Source organism: Podarcis tiliguerta, assembly GCF_965153285.1.
Source record: "Podarcis tiliguerta genome assembly, chromosome: 14".
In the NCBI taxonomy this organism is placed as follows: domain Eukaryota; kingdom Metazoa; phylum Chordata; class Lepidosauria; order Squamata; family Lacertidae; genus Podarcis; species Podarcis tiliguerta.
The window spans coordinates 45861443-45885052 of NC_139547.1; the positions used below are offsets into that span (position 1 = coordinate 45861443).

Consider the following 23610-nt stretch of genomic DNA (forward strand, 5'->3'; position numbering starts at 1 on the left):
CATCAAAGGGCTTTCCCCAGAGAAGTCTTTCCTGGTGTTGAAAAAGCCAAAGGGTGAAGGCTTTAAGTGTGAAGGCCAGTGGGTTGGATCTTAGCTTGCTGCTCTACAATTCCACAGCCAAACTGCATCTGGCCTCCAGTGGCTGCTGAATCCAAGCCCAGTCCCCGCTCAAAATCCACCTGTTTTCAGAGGTGGCACCACGTATGTGCGATATCCTTCCCAGAAAGCTGTGGATGTCACTGAACACTGGGCATTTTAGTAGAGGCCACAACAGATGGGTCGCAGCAATGCTGTTGCTGCCATGTTGGATTCTGGCTTAGGCTGACCAGATGGAAGGAACGTTCGACGCGTGTCTGGGCTAAGATGCGTTCTTCTGATTGAAGGTGCTTTCCATCCATTTCCATGAGTGTTGCAACGTGGCTGGAGAAAGCCATGAGACAATTTAGAACAAAGTGTGTGTTTCTACCCAACAACATGCTCCACCTTCCTATATCTGTGCCTCTGTTGAGAGAGCTCTGCATGGAGCAAGGATACTTTGTTCACTTCCTAGTTTATTCCAGGGCTTTCTAGATTTCTCCCATATTGCAAAAAGAGCTGCTTTTCAACAGCTTCTCAGCCTTTCAGTGTAACAGCCACTGCTTTTCATTTCGTAGTAATGCTAAGGCATACTACTCTGTGAATTGTCATTTTGGGATTCATTATTATTATTATTATTATTATTATTATTATTATTATTATTTTCTGTAAATAGTAAATTTTATTAGTATTTTCTACACAACAACAATGATAAATAACAATACACAAAACCAGGCATATATATAAAAAAATCCAAATCGTACAAATTAATAATATAGACACTAAAAAGGAAAACAAACATTGATTTTCACCAATCCCACAGCACCTCCTTTACCTCTCACTGTGTCTTCCTGTTTTCCTGATCATCTCTATCCTAGCACCTAGATATAAATCCCTCTTTCTTATCCTTTCACTTCACTAGGTTATTCCAGACTCAGCCAGATTTCTGTCCTCGAACCTTGGCTTTTAAGGAATTCATTTAGGCACTCCCATTCCTTTTTCACTTCACTTTTTGATTTTTCTCTTATTATAGCTGTCAATTTGGCTAATTCTAAATATTCTGAAAGCTTACATAACCAATCTCCCCTAGTGAGTAACTGATTCCCTTTCCAATACTTAACCACCAGGATTCTTGCTGCAGACGTCGTGTATAAGAAAAAAATAGTTTTGTCTTTTGGAATATCGTCATTTAAAATTCCTAAAAGGAATGCCTCTGGTCTTTTACTATATGATATTCTTAGTATTTTCTTTATTTCTTCATGGATCATGCTCCAAAATTTCCCAATTTCGGGGCATGTCCACCACATATGGTAGGAGGTTCCTCTTTGTTTCTTACATCTCCAGCACTTATTATTATATGTTTTATTCATTTTTGCCAGCCTTTCTGGTGCCAAGTACCACCTATGATGCATTTTCATATAGTTCTCTCTTCTCAGATAACATACTGTGAAATTTATATTTTTTGTCCATAGTCTTTCTCATTCATTATATTCAATTGAGTGGCCGAGATCTTGTTCCCATTTTTTAATAGCGTCATTTTGGGATTTATAATGTACATTATTAAGTTTAAATCAAATGGGTTCCATGTGGTGAGTCAGAGGTAGGTCTTGGATCTGGGCCACTGTTTTAGGAAACTCGGGAAGGTATCTGTTTATAATACCCATATAATAATGTCATATATTGATACATATAGGGTGGTATTCAGTTAGGTTTTGCTCAGAATAATGAATGGACATGACTAGTTATTAGGTCATAGTGTGACAGAAAATGTAAGAAGAGCTGTGCTGATCAAATTGCAGGTGTTTCTCGTCCAACATTCTCTTCCACACCCAGGCGATGACTTCCTGAATGCCCAAAGCAGCACATGCAGCCAGCAGGCATTTCCTGTTATTTCCTTGTGCAATTGATATTGAGATACACTGCGCCTGAACATGGAGGTTTTGCATAGGCATCCTGACTAGAAATACTCATGCACAGACCTGCCCTCCTAACCCAAGTATTTGCCTACCCCTTTTAAAAGCCAAGAGGTCCCTTTGGGTTTCTTAGTTAGTTAGCTTTTGTTTGCTTGCCTCATCAGCAACATCACCAAGGAAGGAAAGAACGTGAAGAAATGTTGCAAGGGCTTCTGTATCGACATCCTGAAGAAGCTCTCCAAAGCCATCAAGTTCACCTACGACCTCTACCTGGTGACCAATGGCAAGCATGGGAAGAAGATCAACAACGAGTGGAACGGAATGATTGGGGAAGTAAGTTATGTTAGGTAAAAGAGCTCTTAAGTCGAAAGTTGGCCACGCACAAACGTTCTGATTTTGCCTGAGACGGGACAGACCTCCCTTGGTGGACTGACCTTGTCTGTCTTTTCTCTTTCTCTCTTTCTTCTCTTTGGGCATCAGGTGGTCAAAAAGCAAGCCGTGATGGCCGTGGGATCCCTCACCATCAATGGTGAGCGTTCGGAGGTGGTTGATTTTTCTGTGCCCTTTGTAGAAACGGGAATAAGCGTCATGGTGTCACGGAGTAACGGCACGGTGTCTCCATCTGCTTTTTTAGGTAAGCTCCCTCCCGTTCTCCTGTTTCTACAGACTGATTCAGCTTTATCTTCCTCCTTCCCATATACTTTGACAGCTTTCATTCTCCCCCCACCCCCACCCCCAAAACCTGCACAGTACGCATAGCAGTTCCATGACACATTTCTGTCACTCTTTTAAAAATTGCACATTTAAAAGTTTGGAGAACAGACTCGTCTGCTTAATATAGTGCTGAAGACGGGGGCCTACTTTCAGCCAGGGAGCTAGAAACTTCTTCTGCCACGTTTGACGTGCTCTCGGTGCAGTTCTTTGGATGCTAGGTGGTCACAAGCGCCAGCGAAATATACACAGAGTCGAGAGTGGATTTCATGCTCTTTATTCAGCTCATAGTGGTGAGGAGGAATGGAAGTTCCCCCAGAATGTCTGCTTTATATACATTATTTACACAATGGGCCCCACGTGATTGGCTAATTCTGGGATTCACCTGTAGGCCAATCAGGTTGCAGATTCACTTCCACCTGGAGCTGGATTGGGTGGCTTCTGTGGATCAATCAGACTGCTGCATTCTGGACCCTATTGTTCTAGGACCAATCAGACTGCTGCATTCTGAATCCTATTGTTCTAGGACCAATCAGACTGCTGCATTCTGAATCCTATTGTTCTAGGACCAATCAGACTGCTGCATTCTGAATCCTATTGTTCTAGGACCAATCAGACTGCTGCATTCTGAATCCTATTGTTCTAGGACCAATCAGACTGCTGCCTTTTGGATCCTATTCAACTCAGTACATAACAGCCAGCCTGCTCTGTGAAATCCCCCAGGGGCAGGGTGAGGATTGAGAGATTAAATGGTGAGGATGGCAGATCTGCAGTCCTGAAAGGAATACGGATGTGCCTTCAGACGCTGCAGCAGAAGCAATGGACTTGCATTGTTATTACAGCGTGTTTATTTCTTTTGTTCATTTCTTTATTATTTATCATGTTTACATCCCACCTTCTTTTCTCCAAGGAGTTCAAGGTGGTGCAAGCCGTTCCCCCCCTTTTGCTGCAGGTTCTTCTTACTTTATTGCCTTACGCCTCCCTCTCTGTTTTGTACTTGCCTTGGTTTCCATGAAGCCGGATTTTTGTTTGCTTTTACTTTAGCCTATTTGGTGTTATTGCATTATGGTTTGCTAGGGTTGTTGCCCCTTTTAAGTTTCAGAAATACGAAGCATTAAAATAAAATCATAAAAGCCAGAGGTACACACATCTTGGAAACCAAGCCCTATGAGGAACGGTTGAAGGAGCTGGGTATGTGTAGCCTGGAAAAGAGGAGACTAAAAGGGGATATGATAGCCATCTTCAAATATCTGAAGGGATGCCATATGGAAGATGGAGCCCAGATCTCCTGTCCCTCCCCTTCTGTTGTTTTAACTTTGAGAACTTTTTTTTAAAAAAAATTAATTAAAAAAAATATCTTTGCTTTCAAGCTGCCTCTCTTTCTGAAAACTGGCGTGCATTGGCACCTACAGATATACATTAGCTCAGTGGTCCCCAAAGTGGGTGGTACCACCCACAGGAGGAGGAGGGATTAGCTAGCAGGATGCTAAGAGGCAAGGGGGTGTTGGAAACGTAGATGACTATTAGCCTTTGAAAAGCTGATATCCTTGGATCAAGTTAATCAGTTCTGTTAAATCAATTAAACTAAATCGTTTTAAATGGCTTTTGAATAAATGTGCAATTGATTGCTATTTTATTGTGTTATTATCTTCCTTAGTGGCTTGTGCAAACCACTATTCTGATTATTATTATTATTATTTAGGGTAGGGGACGTGGGGGATGAATTTATGGAACTATGGGGCCCCCCAGAGTTTGGGGTCTGCATTGGCTCATACAGTTTTCTGCAAATTTGTGCTTGCCCTCCAAGTCTTCCGGTGGCATTGGGTGCTTGCAAACTGTGCTCTCCTCCCAAGAGTTGCTAAACCTTTGCCTTCCACCCCCAACCGAAATAGAACCTTGATCTGGACGTGCCCTAATTACGGAGGCAAAATCCCAGGAGAGAAATGGCAGTGAAGCGAGATTGTCGTCTCCCCCCGCCCCCCTCTCTAATCAATTTAACCTAACCTAACATCTTTCCATGTGCTAGCTATGCATCCAACTGCAGCACAGATCTTGGGGACCCTGAGCAAAGTTGCAAGGTGGGGGGGGGGGGCTTTTGTTTCTATTATACCTCTTCTCCACCCCTCGGGCTTTCTTCCCAGGCCAGATCCCTGCATGGGACCCGCCTCCTGACACTCGCAGCTCGAGATGCATTGCTGGGGGGGTCTCTCTCTCTCTCTCTCTCTCTCTCTCTCCAGCCTGCATTGCGACTCTGGGGAGACGTAGCCGCCTAGTCAGATTACCTGCTGCTATTTTGGTTCTTAAAACACACACAAAATCTCCGGCGAGCAAGCAACCGCTTCCTTCCCCTCTCCCCGCAGAAGGCTGTTTGTTGCAACTCACGCTCTCCTCTTTCCGCAGAGCCCTTCAGCGCTTCGGTCTGGGTGATGATGTTTGTGATGTTGCTGATTGTGTCGGCCATCGCCGTCTTTGTGTTTGAGTACTTCAGCCCTGTGGGCTACAACCGGAACCTGGCACAAGGGAAAGGTACGACTCCGTGTTCAGGGAACGACTCACCAGAAGTTTCCTTCTGTCTCCTCTCTTGCCTTTCCCACTGCTTTGCACCTCCTTAACCCCGTTTTGGCTTCCTGGGAAACAGTTAGACAGCACACAATGGAAGTGGTCAGAGAGTCTCATTTAATATGTGGCCTACAATGGACTAGTTCTTTGTGGGCAACTCTCACAGTCCTTGGCTGAGATGGGCACGTTCTTTTGCACACATAGGGGGCCCTGAGATCAGCCCCTGAAAGTCCGTCTCAAAGAAAGGACTTCTTCAGGCAGGGCACAGTTAAACTATGGAGCTCATTCCTGCAGGAGGCAGCCATGACTGCCAACCTAGATGGCTTTCAAAGAGAATTGGACAGATTCACGGAGGAGAGGGCTGTTGAGAGTGTTGGGCTTTCGGAGGAAGAGAGGAGAACTAGCCCCGCTGTACATCAGGGAGGGCTGTGTGGAGAGAGTCTCTTCCTTTAAATTCCTAGGAGTTTATCTCAGTGAAGACCTTACTTGGAAAATAAATACAACCCAGGTGGTACAGACAGCCCAACAGAGACTCCATCTCCTCAGAGTATTGCAGAAGAATGATGTCAATCAACATTTGATGATATCCTTCTACCGGTCCACAATAGAAAGTGTCCTTTCATACTGCATCACGGTGTGGTACGCTGGTTTGACATCAACTGATAGGAAGTGCCTACAGAGGGTGGTGAATACAGCACCAGATATTATGCGCTGTCCAGTGAATCCGCTGGATGAAATAGCAGAAGAACGTTGCCTCAGGAGAGTGAGGAAAATTCTCAGGGATGATTCACACCCTGGCCGGCACTTTCTTGATCTCCTGCCCTCAGGCAGAAGATATAGAAGCATGATTAGTCGCACCAACAGGGTAAAGAACAGCTTCTCTCTGTGGGCTGTTAGGCTGCTGAATGAAAAGACAACAACAGGGCAACTGACTTTCGGGTTTGGTGGGTGTGCGGCAGTAAACGAGGGGAATTAAGACTAAGAGAGCTGAGTGGGCGGTGCTTGTGTAATCTCACTGTATACGAGATGGACTAAGATGGGCCATTGGCCTTATTCAGCAGCCTGTTGTTGTATTCTTAGCCCGCTGCCCCCACAAAGCCTTGGGGGAGGGTTGTTCCAAATTTGTTGGCACTAGAGATGGGCAGATATATGAGTTTCTCTGCATTCTTCGTTTTCCCAACCTGAAGCCCAATTCTCTGCGTTTCCAGACCAGTTTGTGGTTGTTATATTTCATAGTTCCCTGGGATGAAAGAGGTCCACCCTGGGAACTGTAGATCTGGGAAGTGAATGTAGAAGTCTTGCAACAACTCTCAGTACCCTTTAAAAGCTACAGCACCAAGAATTCTTTGAGGGAAGCCATTGCTGTTTACAATGACACCATAGAGCTGCAAATGTATGCCATACCCTCCAACATTTCTCCGATGAAAATAGAGACATCCCATTCCATTATGATAATTTTACTACTATTCGTACCTCACACATCTTACTGGGTTTTCCCCAGCCACTCTGAGCAGCTTCCAACATATATACAATCATAGGAAAACATTGAACATTAAAAACAATTTCCCTGTACAGGATTGCCTTCTGGTGGCTCGGAGGTCAGATACCCTCCAACATTTCTCCGATGAAAATAGGGTGGCACTGTGGGTTAAACCACAGATCCTAGGACTTGCGGATCAGAAGGTCGGCAGTTGGAATCCCCGCAACGGGGTGAGCTCCCATTGCTCGGTCCCTGCTCCTGCCAACCTAGCAGTTCGAAAGCACCTCAAAGTGCCAGTAGATAAATAGGCCCCACTCCGGCGGGAAGGTAAATGGAGTTTCCGTGCACTGCTCTGGTTCGCCAGAAGTGGCTTAGTCATGCTGGCCACATGACCTGGAAGCTGTACGCTGGCTCCCTTGGCCGATAAAGCTAGATGAGCGCCACAACCCTAGAGTCGGCCACAACTGGACCTAATGGTCAGGAGTCCCTTTACCCTTTTTAAGGAAAAGTGGGACATTCTGGGATCAAATCAGAAACTGCGATGACTTACCTAAATCAGGGATGTCCATGGAAAATAGGGAGACTTGGAGGGTCTGGTTTGGTGAGAATGTGGCCTAAATCATACTTAGAACAGACCCAGTGAAACCAGTTGACTAAAAATAGTTTAACTGAATCCCTTCGATTTTTTTGACTCTGAGTAGGACTTGGTCAGCTGCAACTTGCTACAACAGTAGTACCATTACGGTGAAGACCTCAGGAACCCTTTCCTTGCAATGGATGCCTTATCCTAACGTCGGTTCTTTGTGACTTGCAGATCCGCATGGACCATCTTTCACAATTGGGAAAGCCGTGTGGCTGTTGTGGGGCCTGGTGTTTAACAACTCTGTGCCAGTTCAGAATCCAAAAGGGACCACCAGTAAGATCATGGTGTCCGTCTGGGCTTTCTTTGCTGTCATATTCCTGGCAAGCTACACAGCCAACTTGGCTGCATTCATGATCCAGGAGGAATTTGTTGACCAGGTGACCGGCCTCAGTGATAAGAAGGTGAGTTTCATTTCTTGCTTCTCTCCCCATTGCTCAGGCTTGTTGCATTAGCGGTAAGAGATGGGGTGGATAGGAGAGGGAAGAAATTTGCTTCGGTTCTCATGTAAAGGCATACCTACCTAACCCACGCGTTATGAAACAAGATGCAAACCGAATTGCAGTCATCCTTTGAAATCTGCATTTCCCTGGATTTTGCAAAGCTGTTCTGCAGCCAAGTCATGCGGTTTAGAAAGTGTACATTTAGGTAAAGTGCGTGTAAAAATGCATATATTAGTGAAAACAGGATACAAAAAAATGCATTATATTAGGGGAATTGCTTTGCAAAAATGTGTATGGCAAGCAAAATTTCAGGCAAAAGTGTATGAATTAGGAGAAAACCACCTTAAAATGCTGGTGAATTTTTAAGAAACTTTTTTTTTAAAAAAATGCACACTGGTATGGAAATAGTGCTTTTCTCTTTTGCAATCTGAATTTTAATACATATGTTTTAATTCTTTTATACTATAATTACTTTTTAATGATTATCCTTTACAAGTTTTTAGCCTTCTATATTTTAGCTGCGTTGGTTTTAATTTGAGTAAGACACCTTGAGTCCCAGTCTGCGGAAGATGCAGGCTATGAAAGTGGAGAACTGAATTTAGGATTGGGAAACTGAGAAACTAATCTGACAGCTTTAACATGGAGTACATGATTTGAGATCTGATTCTTACACTGAACCTGCCCCAACCGCACTGGCTCCCAATTTATTTTCTGGAGTCATTTCAAAGTACTACTGGTTTTGACCTATCAAGCCTTACTTGGCTCAGGACCTCAGAGACTGCCTCTCCTCACATGAGCCAATCCAGAATCTTTTGTTTTCATTAGGGGCTCTCTCCATGGAAGGTGTGAAGGATGGAGACTCAAGAACACACTTTCTCAGGCCCACTGTTTGTGGAAAGCTCTTCCCAACACCAAAACTGTCAGTTTTTGGGTGTTCCAGACCTTTGGTAGCTAAGTCTATATCTAATGTGACACATCACTTTTAGAGGGGTAGGACAGGACTGTGTGGTTAGATAAACGTTTTAGGAATCTTGTGCATTGCTCTTTATATTTTGCCTTTCAATTGATTCTATCCATTTGCATTTTTCTGCTTAAGTTGCTTTGAGACTTTGTATGAAAGTGATTGACGCATATATTAAAATCATCATCCTCTCCAGAATTTTAGTCAATACGCTGTCTGGGAACAAGTATTGAGGACACCCCCCCCCCTCTCTCTGCCTGAGGGAAAGTTGTTCCCAGTCAAAAGTTGTCAACATGCCAAGCTAGATGGAGCGGTGCTTTGATTTGGTGGGATGCATTTTCCCATTTCCTTCTGCAAATAAGTTTCTGAGCACAAACAATCCCAAATGGTCTGATTCTGTAGAAGGCATCTTCCACTGATGAGGCTACAGCTCAGTGAGATAACATCTTCTTTACACATAGAAGGTTGCAAGTCAATTCCTTAGCATCTCTAGTTGGGCTGGCAAATAGCATTCTTCACCAGAGATCCTAGAACAGGCATAGGCAAACTCAGCCCTCCAGATGTTTTGGGGCTACAATTCCCACCATCCCTGACCACTGGTCCTGTTAGCTAGGGATCATGGGGGTTGTAGTCCCAAAACATCTGGAGGGCCGAGTTTGCCCATGTCTGTCCTAGAGAGCTGCTGCTCAGTGGTAGAACATTCATGCAAAAGGCACCAGGTTCAACCACTGAGCCTCTTTGGCTTGCCGATCAGAAGATCGGTGGTTTGAATCCCCATGATGGGGTGAGCTCCTATTGCTCTGTCCCAGCTCCTGCCAACCTAGCAGTTCAAAAGCACGCCAGTGCAAGTAGATAAATAGGTACCGCTGTGGTGGTAAGATATGCGGCGTTTCTGTGCGCTGCGAATCAGTACAGATCAAGAGTAGTCAATGTGGTGCCTTTCAGATGTTGTTGAACTCGAACTCCCATCATCCCCAGCTGGTGTGGCCAGTGTTCAGGGAAAATGGGACTCACAGTCCAGCAACCTACGGAGCGCACCATGTCCCAGCTTCAGTAACCAATGGCATCTCCGGACAGGACTGGGAAAGACCCCTGCTTCTGAGACTCTGGAGAGCTGTTGCCATTCAGTGTAGACCAATGTTCTTCCAGGTTGGGTTCCCAGATGTGAATGGACTCCAACTCCTATAATCCTTAGATCGTTCAGCTAAGCAGGCTGTGGATGATGGGAATTGGAGTCCATCCACATCTTGGGACTCAATAACACTGGTTTAGACAATGCTGAGCTAAATGGACCAATGACATCACTTGACCTAAGGCAAACTTACTGTGCAGCTGAGTGGCTCATACTTGGGCTTAATGGACCAATGGCCTTTGTTAACTTCATTAATTCATCAAGTCCATGGTGAGACAAAAACCCATTCTTCCATGTGTTCAAAGACGGCTTTCTTAGTTTGTCTTTCTCCTACCTCCTCCTTTCCAGTTTCAACAACCATACGCCTATTCACCTCCTTTTCGGTTCGGGACTGTCCCAAATGGGAGCACGGAGAGAAATATCAGGAATAACTATAAAGAGATGCATGCCTACATGGTGAAATATAACCAGAAAGGAGTGGAGGATGCCTTGGTCAGTCTGAAAACTGGGTAAGTGGGGTTTTATTTTTATTTTGAACCATGGGTGCTCCACTTTTCTGATGTCCAAAGCGGTCAACCCAAAAGAGTGAAAAATGGACAGGTATTTGTTTTATTGAATGTCCCGGATCTGCTTCAAACATTCCCAGATTTAGGATATTGGGTAGCAGGATTGGGAAATGCATGATGGGAGAGTAGCTTGATGGTCGGACCCCACGTATTTGCTCTGTATCTGGCCCGCACGCTTCTCCCCATACCACAGCCCTTCCTCACATTATGCCCCTACTGGGCCTGCTTGTCTCCCTCCTTGAATGTTTCTGCCTGCCTAGAAATGTGTCCTTGAAATCTGACCGTGCCTCTTGTTTTCCTGGTTGGAGAATAGGGAAGGTTGTGTTTGACTGAGTAGAGACTAGCCTTCTACACAAAGGCAAGATTTCACAGAAGATTTACGTTCATTACTCCTCCCACTTTAGCCTCTGGCCACTCCCACCACTGGCATGGCCCTTCGAGGGTTGCTCAGAAGGGAATTTGGCCCCTAAGGTTGACAGCGGGTCCTTATCTCCGAGTTAAGCCATTCTTTTTATTATTATTATTAACATTCTTATGTATACATTATCATATTGCATTACAGGGCATATTATAATATAATTTCCAACATGTATTCAAAGTTTATATACCAAATTTATGTACCTATAGAAAGAAAAAACAAAAAACAAAGACATAAAGCCATTTCAAAATAATATGTGTACCAACACTTCCTGTCAATCTCGTTGTATATTCTTTTTTTACTAATGAATGTACTCTTGTTATTGTATATTTCTTTACATTTTATCTAATACATTCCTATATCAATATGTACCCTTAATCAATTTCTCTCCAACGTCAATCGAATGCTAGCATAGATAGTGAACCTTTACTATATTTTTGAACAAGTTAAGCCATTCTGATGATTCTCCCCAGCAAATGCTGCGCTTCCTTTGTTAGACCTGCTTTGACGGAGATACACATGGAATGAGCATATGGAAATACAATGAAATATCTACTGCTGCGGCTTTTGACTACACACTGGCATTTGGCCTTTCTGCCCAGTGCTTAGCATTCTGACATAATTGATTTAATTCTTATATGTCCAGGCCACTTTTCTGATATCGAGGAGGTTCACAAGGACTGTGGCTAGTGTAAGAGATAGATCTGGCAGCCAGTGGCGTAGCGTGGGGGGTGCAGGGGGGGGCCGTCCGCACCGGGCGCAACATCTGGGGGGGGGGGCGCTCGCACTCACAGCTCTCTGCCCCTACCTGGCTCACTCACTCTCTCTCACTGCAGTGCTGGCTGTGCGAATCCGATCCGAGCCGCCGGGTCACCGCCCACTGTGGAGGGGAGGGTGCCAGGCGTGCGGTGCGGTGCGGAGAGAGAGCGAGGGACTATCTGGGGGAGGGACAGTGCAGCGGGGGGGGGGAGCAAATTACTTGCCTTGCCCCGGGTTAGGGGGCGCAAATTACTTGCCTTGCCCCGGGTGCTGACAACCCACGCTACGCCACTGCTGGCAGCAGAGTGGGCAGAAATTCAGTCCCAGCCAGGTTGATGGAAGGGGCCTTGTGGTCCCGCCTCTTCCTCTGATGCAGCCAGTAAAGGCTGTGGGTGGAGTCAATTCTGGGAGAGGAGGAGCCCAGTGGTCTCAGCAAGGCTGACAGAAGGGGCCGCGCTCTCTCACCTCTCCCTCTGTTGCAGTCAGGTGAAATCTCACAGTAGAACAGCATCACTATACCCTCCAATGGCCCTGAAAGCCCCAGGATCGTCATGGAAACTCTTAAGCCATCACGGCTTCTCCCTTTCCTATGCAGAGTCCCGAATTCCTATGGGACCTTCCTTTCCGTTCAGTGTTTCAACGTGTTACTGGAAGTTCAGACCCGTACATCCCTCTAATACATTTCTCAGATCTATGCCTCCCGCTCCCTTTCCCCGCTCCACTCAATATGGCGCCACTTCCTGTTTTGACGAAAACAAGGTCTGGGTGGCTTGAATGCCCCTAGAATGGTTTTTCACCGTTTCCCCACTACTCGGTTGGTTGGTCTCCCATAAAGAAAGCAGGGAGTGGGGGAGTGAAAGGGGACAGGGCCTGTCCGCAAAGCCATGGCCATGGCTGTGAGGGGTGCTGAGGGGTCATGGGTGCTGAAGAGCGGCCATTACACTCACTTGGCTCTGGTTTGCTTTGTTTGGCTGCTGAGTCTGTGTTGCTGCCCTAGCCTATGAGGAGGAGGGACATGGGGAGGTGTGATAGTGGTGGAGACAACATAGATGTAGAAAATGTCCCTATTTTCATCTGAGGAATGATGGAGGGTATGCGATCCTTAGGATCAGGCTTGAAAGAGGTTCTTGTGAACCCTCAGTAACAACAACAACAACAACAACAACAACAACAATTTATTATTTGTACCTCGCCCATCTGGCTGGGTTTCCCCAGCCACTCTGGGTGGCTTCCAACGAAAATTAAAAATACATTAAAATGTCACACATTAAAAACTTCCCTGAACATCCTTCAGATGTCTTCTAAATGTCAGGTAGTTGTTTATCTCTTTGACATCTGATTGGAGGGCGTTCCACAGGGTGGGCGCCACTACTGAGAAGGCCTGGTTCCCTGTAGTTTTGCTTCTCGCAATGAGGGAACCGCCAGAAGGCCCACAGCGCTGGACTTCAGCATCCGGGCAGAACGATGGGGGTGGGGACGCTCCTTCAGTGTGACGTTCCAGGGCAACCAGGACCACCTTTTGGAAAATCCACTTGGTTCCAGCTGTGGCAGCTGCTTTTACCTCCCGTCCTCTTGACAGCGTGAGCCATTCATTGCCATTGACGGATCTCCTCGGCTGTGACTTCCTTTTCTTAAGTGATTTTTCAGCGTGGGCATCCCAAGGTGTCTGCGCCGGTTTCTTTGACAGACACCTTCTGCAGCAGATGGTGCAAATCGCCTGTCATGTACGGTCTTTTCATGATCAATACACAACAACTGCTACATACTCCTAAGGGGATGAGCTTTGGTCTCAGGGAACTTAAGGAAGGATTGTGAGGTGAGAGAAAAGCTCTCCATCAGGGGCTTCAGCGTTCGGGCACAGCTGTCTGGCATTTATCAGAACTTCTGCTGTTTTTAGTTTTGTTTTCTAAAAGCCAGTTCTACAGTTCTTAATATTGGACAAATGCCTTCATTGTAGAGTTTTCAACACTTGCCGCATGCTTATTTTTTTAGGCAAGCTTGTTCAGATATATAACTTTATAGGGTTGACCCCAACTAAGTCCTGTGTAGAGAAGATTCATTACAGTTAACGGAGCCAAGTTAGTCAGGTCTCTTAATTTTTGCTGGGTCTACTTAGAGTAGAACTGACATTGAATCTCACCCACTATGCGTATTCAAAAAATCATAGAATGGTAGAGTTGGAAGGGAATCCGAGGGTCCGACCCCCCGCAATGCAGGATTTGTTTTTAAAATCGTGGTTTTTAATCTATATTTTGATAATTTCAGTATGTCTGTTTGTTGTTTTTTAAGTCTGTTTTCATTTTTTGGGTACTATTTTATGTAAAATGCTCAGATAATTTTTTAAAATGGCATGTCTAGAACTTGCTAAATAAAAATAAATAAATAGAAATAGAATTTGTAAGTACCACAGCACTATAACAAACAAGGTAAAAGGTAAAGGTAAAGGTACCCTTGCCCGTCAGGGCCAGTCATGACCGACTCTAGGGTTGCGCGCTCATCTCACTCAAGAGGCCGGGAGCCGGCGCTGTCCAAAGACACTTCCGGGTCACGTGGCTAGCGTGACAAAGCTGCATCTGGCGAGCCACCACCAGCGCCGCACACAGAAACGGCGTTTACCTTTCCGCTAGAAAGCGGTCCCTATCTATCTATTTGCACTTAGGAGTGCTTTCGAACTGCTAGGTAGGCAGGAGCTGGGACCGAACGATGGGAGCTCACCCCGCCGCAGGGATTCGAACCGCCAACCTTTCGATCAGCAAGTCCAAGGCTCTGTGGTTCAACCCACAGCGCCACCCGCGTCCCATAACAAACAAGCAAACAAACAAACAAACAAACATGGGAGTATAAGTAGAGTCCCACCAGGAAAGGTTGGAAGATTCACCTGATCTGCACCATTGCAGACCATTGCACAAATCTGATGCTGGTCCATTTTGGAATCCACTCTTCTGCTCTCTGCCTTCAGGAAGGATAGAGACAAAATGTGCAACACTATAGTTAACAGGGAGGAACACGATAAGACGAACGAGCCTGGCTCCTGGATCAAACCAAAGGCCCATCTAGTCTAGCCAGAAATCATCTTTTTCACAGTTCACTTTTTAAAAATTATTCCTTAAAGGAGAGTAATGTTGACGTTTCTTCTTTCCTTGCGTCAACTATTACCATATCAAAGAATTGCCTCACGATGACTGGTCCACGATAAAAACAATGCCAGACCTTAAGAAGGCGTATGTGGTCTTTATCGACTTTCTATTCATTGCTCACAATAGTTTGGGATTCAGCCTAATCCCTGGTGCTGAATAACGTATCGGGGCATTGAGCCAGGAATGAGCAGGAAGAAATATTACGAGTTTGGCAAGATGATCCATGACCCATTGATGTTGTGGGCTTCCATGGGTCCATTCCAGTTTTCGTCCCGGCATTTTGAATTACTAGGCTACACTTGAGGATGACAAAACACCCCAATACTAAGAAGAGCCCTGCAGGTTTAGGCCCACCTGATCCTGCAGAATGTTCTCATAGTGGCTATCAAGATGCCCATGAGAAGGCCACAAACAGATTCTGAGAACCACAGCACACTTTCCACCTGTGATTCCCAGCTACCAGTACATAAAAGCCATACTACTTCCCACAATTCAGGTGGTTGTTGTTGTTTAATCGATTAGTCGTGTCCGACTCTTCATGACCCCATGGACCAGAGCATGCCAGGCACTCCTGTCTTCCACTGCCTCCCACAGTTTGGTCAAACTCTTGTTCGTAGCTTCAAGAACACTGTCCAACCATCTCATCCTCTGTCATCCCCTTCTCCTTGTGCCCTCCATCTTTCCCAGCATCAGGGTCTTTTCCAGGGAGTCTTCTCTTCTCATGAGGAGGCCAAAGTATTGGAGCCTCAGTTTCAGGATCTGTCCTTCCAGTGAGCACTCAGGGCTGATTTCCTTCAGAATGGATCAGTGTGATCTTCTTGCAGTCCATGGGACACTCAAGAGTCTCCTCCAGCACCATAATTCAAAAGCATCAGTTCTTCAGCGATCAGCCTTCTTGATGGTCCAGCTCTCACTTCCATACATCACTACTGGGAAAACCATAGCTTTACCTATAAGGACCTTCGTTGGCAAGGTGATGTCTCTGCTTTTTAAGATGCTGTCTAGGTTTGTCATTGCTTTCCCCTAAGAAGCAGGCATATTTTAATTTCATGACTGCTGTCACCATCTGCAGTGATCATGGAGCCCAAGAAAGTAAAATCTCTCACTGCCTCCATTTCTTCCCCTTCTATTTGCCAGGAGGTGATGGGCCCAGTGGCCATGATCTTAGTTTTTTTGATATTGAGCTTTAGACCATATTTTGCGCTTTCCTCTTTCACCCTCATTAAAAGGTTCTTTAATTCCTCCTCACTTTCTGCCATCAAGGTTGTGTCATCTGCATATCTGAGGTTGTTGATATTTCTTCTGGCAATATTAATTCTGGTTTGGGATTCATCCAGCCCAGCCTTTCGCATAATGAATTCTGCATATAAGTTAAATAAGCAGGGAGACAATATACAGCCTCGTCATACTCCTTTTCCAATTTTGAACCAATCAGTTGTTCCATATCCAGTTCTAACTGTAGCTTCTTGTCCCACATAGAGATTTCTCAGGAGACAGATGAGGTGATCAGGCACTAGGACGTAGCAATCCTGGCTAGTAGCCATTGATAGCCCAATCCTCCATCAAGTTGTCTAATCCACTTTGTTTTTTATATATATAATTTTTATTTATTTTCCATTTAATTATATACATTCACATCATCATTATTTACTTTATGCCCTGGCTCTTTAGAGCCTATCAATTTCCTTCCCTCCCGCCTCTTGGCTTTCAGAATTAACCCTTATATCATTGCATTATGTACATTTTCCAATTCTAATTGCACTCATTATAAAATGACTCAAAATTTAAACAAAGGTAGAAAGGTAGAAAATTTCTCATGACAAGTCTTCAGACAACCCTGCTGGTGGTGTTAATTGCTTATAATGATCTTTCAGATATCGTATAAATTTACTCCAGTCTTTTTGGAATACTTGATCTTGCTGGTTTTGGATTTTTCCTGTCAGCTTTGCCAGTTTTGCAAAGTCCATCATCTTCACCTGCCACTCTTCTTTCATTGGTAGTTCTTGTTGTTTCCATTTTAGGGCTAAAAGAATTCTTGCTGCCGTTGTTGCATACATGAACAGGCTTTTATCTTCCCTTGGTATCTCTTCACCCACTAAACCCAACAGAAAGGCTTCTGGTTTTTTAACAAAAATATTTTTTAAACATTTTCTTTTACTCATTATATACCATTTCCAAGAAAGCCTTTACCTCTTTGCAAGTCCACCACATGTGGAAGAAGATACCTCCCCTTTCTTTACATTTCCAACACTCAATGGTTCTTGTCTTGCACATTTTAGCCAGTTTAGCTGGTGTTGAATACTGTCTATACATAATTTTCATAACATTTTCTTTAAGTGCACTGCATGCAGTAAAGTTAATACCTTCCTTCCACAAACTTTCCCAGGATTCTAGCTGAATATTATATCCAGTATTGATAACCATCCAAGTTGGTGGCCATCACTACCTCTCCAGCACCAAATTCCATAGTTCACCTACGAGCTCTGCAAAAAAAAATGCTTCCTTTTTGTCTGTCCCGAATTTTCCAATATTCAGCATCGTTAGGTGCTCCTGAGTGTTGCCCTTCCAAAATGGCCGCATTCCCTGAAGAAGAAGAAAAAGCATATGTGTTTCAGCTGATGCTCCCAGGTGCCCTGCAAGACGAGTTAAATATGGACACAGTGTTTAATAGATTAGATTATTATAGCAAATTTCTTCAGGGGTTGCAGGGAGCAGGCATCTCAGAGCCTGCGGACACAGATCCAATCTATACTCAATCAGATTTGCTGCCTGTGGAAAGAATAATGCAATGAAGGCTATTGCAAGGTGTCACTTTGAACTTCGCCCTGACTGATGTTTCTTATCAATGACATGATGAGCCCCTGGAAAGGGAGGGAGGGAGGGAGGAAGATGCCTCCCCTCCCTGAAGACTGAACCAGTTTCTCCTTCATCCCCAGTAACCTCTGATATGGAGAGAGTACCGGGTACCAATGAGGGAGTGCCAGAAGGTCACATTTGGTTCCTGGTTCTGAGGTTCCTCACCCCTGTGATAAAGGAATGAAATAGGAGCTGGAAGGAATTCTCCCTTCCTTAAATCAAAGAATTGTAGAGTTGGAAGTGACCTCAAGGAAGCCCAACCCCTTGCAATGCAGTCTTCACAACTAAAGTATCCTGACAGGTGGCCATCCAATCTCTATTTTTGAACCTTCCAAGGTAGTCCATCCGACTGTCAAACAGCTCTTATTGTTCCTAATGTTTAAGTGGAATCTCCTTTCTTGTAATTTGCATCCATTGCTTCAGGTCCAACCTCCGGAGGAGGAGAAAACTAGCTTGCTCCATCTTCCATGTGACAGCCCTTAAGACACAGAGGCTCAGGTGGCCTCAGTGGCCCAGAGTGCCTTCCATCAGCTTTGGCAGGTGGCTCAGCTATGCTCCTATCTGGACAGGGATAGCCCAATTACTCTTGTCACAACACGGGTGGCACTGTGGGTTAAACCACAGAGCCTAGGGCTTTCCGATCAGAAGGTTGGCGGTTCGAATCCCTGCGACAGGGTGAGCTCCCATTGCTTGGTCCCTGCTCCTGCCAACCTAGCAGTTCGAAAGCACACCAGTGCAAGTAGATAAATAGGTACCGCTCTGGTGGGAAGGTAAACGGCGTTTCCGTGTGCTGCTCTGGTTCGCCAGAAGCGGCTTAGTCATGCTGGCCACATGACCTGGAAGCTGTACGCCGGCTCCCTCGGCCAATAAAGCGAGATGAGCGCTGCAACCCCAGAGTCGTCCGTGACTGGACCTAACGGTCAGGGGTCGCTTTACCTTTTATGCTCTGGTAACCTCAAGGTTAGATTACTACAATGCGTTCTACCTCTGAAGACGGTTCGAAAACTTCAACTAGTGCAGAATTCAGCAGCCAGGTTGGCTACCAGTTAGTTTCTGGGCCCAATTCAAAGTGCTGGTTTTGACCTTTAAAGCCTTAAATGAGAGGCCCAAAGGGTGGCAAAATGAGAATGGGTCTTCTCTGCAGTGGCTCCCCATCTGTGGATATCTCTACCTAGGGAAGTTCGCCAGGTGCCGGGCAAAAACATTCCTTTTTAACCAGACCCTTGGTTGATTTGTTTGACATCCTATGCCCTTTTAAAATGTGTGAGGGTTTTTTTGGGGGGTGGGTGGGTATTGAGTTGTTCTATTTTGAGTATATATTTTGTAGTTTTATATTTTGATTTTGTTCTGTGAACCGCCCTGAGACCTCCAGACATGGGGCATTGTATAAATTCAACAAATAATAAATAATAATAATATTTGAAGATTGCTATTAAATCTCCTCTTAGTCTCCTCTTATCCAGGCTAAATATATCCAACTCCCTCAGCCATTCCTCCTAAAGCTTGGTTTCCAGACCCTTTATCATTTTGGTTGCCCTCCTCTGCACACGTTTCAGCTTGTCAATTTCTTTCTTAAATTGTGGTGCCCAGAACTGGACACAGAATTCCAGGTGGGGTCTGACCAAGGCAGAATAGAGTGCTCTTCTTACTTCCCTTGATCTAGACATTATACTTCTGTTGATGAAGCCTAGAATAGCATTTGATTTTGATTTTTGCTGCTGCTGCAACACATACTGTCAGAGTAAGCCACCAGTAAATCACACTGTGTAAGTTGCAGTTAACTCTTTACTAGTAAGAACATGATCTGCACACTTAGTGGAGTGTCAGGCCTAATGACCACAGTAGGTCTTGTCCCATGGATCACTTGCCGAGACTGAAAGTCCCTGCCTCCCCACAGCCAGCCCTCTTCTCCAGGGCTTTCCCCAGCATTCGGAGACTGGGCATGTATGAAGCCAATCTCTCCTCCACCCTCTTCATACCTCTTCTGGTTCTAGAAGACTCTTCACCAGCCAGACTCATCTCTGCCTCTTGACCTCCCTCCTTTTCTGCTTCAGCTTCTGCCTTTGATTCTGGGCTTCTCTCTGCCACAGACTCTCCCTGCTCACTAAGCCCGGTTACCTCTTCAGCTTCTGACACCTCTTTCTCCCATTCATCTTCTTCTTCTCCCTCTGACCACTCCCTTTGACCCACCACCACTCCCTGGGCTCTGATCTTTCTTTCCATGGTGGTTCCCCAGCTGGTTCCTTCCGCCATTCCTCTGCATCCAACCAGTTCAGGACACATACCTGGTTCTTTGCTGGCCGCTTTTTAATTCGGCAAAGGTGCCATTTAGCCCGAAGACAGCTTCTCCCGGCACAGCGAGCCATAGAATAGGGAGCTTTGCATAGACAAATGAGGGGATGTGTTTTGTCAAATGAATTGCATTGGAAAAATGTCCCTTTTCTTGGCTTCTTGATGAAAAGGGAGGGGGAGGAAGGCGAATCCCACTAAGAAATAACAAATCGCTCTTTCAAACATCCACGGTTCAGGCTCCTGCTATGTCAGTTCAGCTCCCAACTGCTTCCTTTTCTGGCAAATGAGAAAGGAAACCGTCTTCACCAGGCAGAAAGGAGGCACGAGGAAGCGGCTGAAAGCCTTTGCAGAATCTGTGGGATCTGGCAATTGCAGTGGGGAGCTTTTGATGGTGCTTGTAGCCTTCTCTCTCTCTCTCTCCCCACACCCTGTTGTTGCCTCGCATGTCGCTGTGCGAGAATGTGAAGTTTTGACAGATGAGGCTGGTAAGGGGAGAATAGAAACAGTGTGGGAACGCTTTGTCTTCCCTGAAGTTTGGATTCCCCCTCCTGCACTGTTCCCTCCTTCTTAAGCATGTGAGGAGAAGGTGCTCTCGTACCGATGATGATTTCAGTCAGGGGCTGTTAATTTGAGGAGGATGAGGAAGAAAGAATGGTGAACTATGAGGGGTGTCAGACTAGGATCTGGAAGAGACCAGGGTTCAAATCACCAACGAAGAAACTCACTAGGTGACCAGGGGAGCCAGTCACTGCCTCTTGGCCTAACCTACCTCAAAGGCTTGTTGTGGGTTTTAATTGAGAAGGACGGAAACCATGTAAGTCACCTTGAGCTCCATGCCTATGCCAGTGGGACCTTGGGCTTACTCTGTGGGCAGCACGGCATGATGGGAAGTTTATACAAGGTTTGACCCGAAAGTTTGGTGAATGGTCACAGAAATCACACAGCGAGAAATATTCGAACATACAATCGGCATCGGAAACCCACAAAAAGCTCACAATTGTGCACGGAGATGAAGCTGTAACTCGAAAGACAGTGTATGAGTGGTTTAAGCGTTTCTGTGAAGGGTGGCAAACCATTGATGATGACCCTCAGTCTGGCGGCGAGCAGAACAGCGGCAAATTTCGAGAGAGTTCATGGATTGGTGTCTGTCCATCCGAATGATGGTGGAAGAGTTGCATATTCTGCGTGAGATTGTTACTGAGGTTACTGAGTTGTCCCACCCTCCATATTCTCCTGATCTGGCCCCACTGGATTCCCAAAACATCTGGACTGAAAGGGCCCAGATTTTCCAACATTTCACACATCCAAGCTGCTGTGACAAGGGAACTGAAAGCAGTATGAAAAGAGGACTTCTCCAGAAGCTTCCAACAGTTCTACAAATGTTGTCAATGGTGCATTATATCAGAGGGGGCCTACTTTGAAGGCCTGTAAGGTTGTATGTTCACATATTTCTTGCTGTCCGATTTCTGTGATCATTCACCGAGCCTTCTGGTCACACCTTGTAAAAAAAGTACTGGTGGTGTGGAAGGAAATGAGTTTTTTTCCTCCCTTCCATAATTTTACAATTCGACATCCAATGAAACTGATTTGTGGGATGTTCAGGTCAGCCAAAGAAAGAAAGACTTCACACACAGAGATACTTAATGGAATGTGCTATCTTGAGATGCTGCCTGTTTGGGTGACCTTACAAAAGGGGAGGACAGATTCATTGGATAGGTCCATGGCTAAATAGTGCATCTATGTTCAGGAGCAATATATCAGTTGCTCTGAATATCAGTTGATGGGGAGCAACAACAGAATATAAACATTGCTCCACCTGTGGGCTTCCCAGAAGCATCTGACTGGTTTCCTGTTGTGAACCAGGTGCTGGAGGAGAAATTTGTTAGGTCTACATTGTAAAGTTCACAGGACACATCCCAGACGTGTATACTGGGTCAGAATTCAGCTTTCTCTAGGATTGCACAAATGCCCGATTTTCGCAATGCAGTTTTGGTTTAAGAAGGCATGAGAAAGAAAGAAAGAAAGAAAGAAAGAAAGAAAGAAAGAAAGAAAGAAAGAAAGAAAGAAAGGAAGGAAGGAAGGAAGGAGGGAAGGTTGGTTTCGGGGGGAAATGTGTATGGAGATACATATTTTTGGAGAAAATGTAGTGGAAAGTATACAAAAATATTACATATTTTGGGGGAGAATACATATAAAATGCTTATAAAGTATGCACAGTTTAAAGGCAAAATTTTGAATTTTTAAAAAATCCACAAAAATGATTATGGAATGGATGTACGATTGAGTCTGTGCAGAACTGATGTGAAAAGGAAGTTGCCTGACTCCTCCATTGCTAGACTGATCTAGATGGGTGGTTCTTATGGAGAAGAGGTACTGGTTGCTCCATTTTTTACTGCACCAACAGAAAAGTGCTAACAGCTGCTATTTAGATTAGGACTGGTGGGAAGAGCAAAATTTGGCAACCATTTGTCACATAGAGTAACTACGAAAGTTATTTCTATACCATCTACTTAGTTATATCAGACAGAATGAGTTCAGATCAATAGATCAGGCATAAAAAAACCACATGGTACAGAAAGATAGATTGCAAAAAAAGATTTTTCTGGGGACAGTATTTCTAAATCTGAGACTGGCAGAGTGCTCTCAGTAAACCATATTCTAGGGTAGAGGTTCTTGATTTATGTTGCAGGCCCGGGAGCTGAACGAATCCATTTCCTGTGATTTGTATATGTGTGCGTAAGAAAGCAGCCTTGCAAATTGGCATACGAAAGCTACTAACCTGTCCAAATGTTTACTTCCCAATCAGCCTACGTAAGCCAGTGTAAGCCATTGGGAATAGTTTCACAACCTGAAGTATAGTGATAGAGCAGCAAGAGGCTTCGAGGGGTTCCAACCTCTTTATACTGGGTTCAGTTTCCTTGGAATGAAGTTCAGTGGAGGCTGTGGTGTCTTTAGGATAAATGGTTTTATTTACATATCTATTCAATCTGAGCATAGGATGGAGGGGCTCATGGCATGAGCACCCCAACAGATTTCCCCATTCGGTTTCCAAGAAAGCTCCAAAGTCTAGCTTGGGTTCAGCACAGAGCAAGACATGTCTCTGTCTCCAGCTTCCAGCATCAGCCAAACACACCCACACAACTCTGGCTATTGTTCTTCTATCCACTAGCCAGGTGAGGTGGAAGGGAGAAAGGCCCGTCCATTTGTTTCTATGGAAACAGAGCTCAGTGTTTTAAGATGCAGGGTACTTAACAGAGTGGCTAAGGTTAAAAGACTAGTTTGACCTGTTCACCTAGTTCCTTCTTATACATCCTAGCTTCAAAGCTACAGGGTCACAGATTTGGAATGGACCCAGGGCATCATCAAAACCAGACATGTTCAACTGGTCGACCGCGATCGACAGGTAGATCCCCGGGGTGTTTATGGTCGATCGCGGCTAGGTTAAGAACGGACCTCCGGAACGAATTAAGTACTTAAACTGAGGTACCGCTGTACATACAAACACCTTCCACTTTGCAAACAGGGACCCTCTTGATGCAAAAGAAACTCTTTGCCACGGGGCAGCAATCCCTCCTCAAAGGCCCTTCTCAATTAGGGATGTTGGAGAATCCTGATGAAAATGGGCTCACGAACAGAAGTTGCCATTGTTTGCCGATTTGCCCCACATC

At 45.1% G+C, this 23610-nt stretch overlaps 1 protein-coding gene across 2 annotated transcripts in view; it reads left to right on the forward strand.

Moving 5' to 3' along the window:
* GRIN2A (glutamate ionotropic receptor NMDA type subunit 2A) overlaps positions 1–23610 on the forward strand; it is a 219829-nt gene that overhangs the window by 163692 nt on the left and 32527 nt on the right. For both annotated transcript variants that reach the window (XM_083413336.1, XM_083413335.1), the window contains exons 7-11: positions 2153–2321; positions 2469–2622; positions 5100–5225; positions 7553–7782; positions 10263–10423. In XM_083413336.1, coding sequence (XP_083269462.1) covers positions 2153–2321; positions 2469–2622; positions 5100–5225; positions 7553–7782; positions 10263–10423 — 840 coding nt within the window. The remainder of the gene's footprint in view (positions 1–2152; positions 2322–2468; positions 2623–5099; positions 5226–7552; positions 7783–10262; positions 10424–23610) is intronic.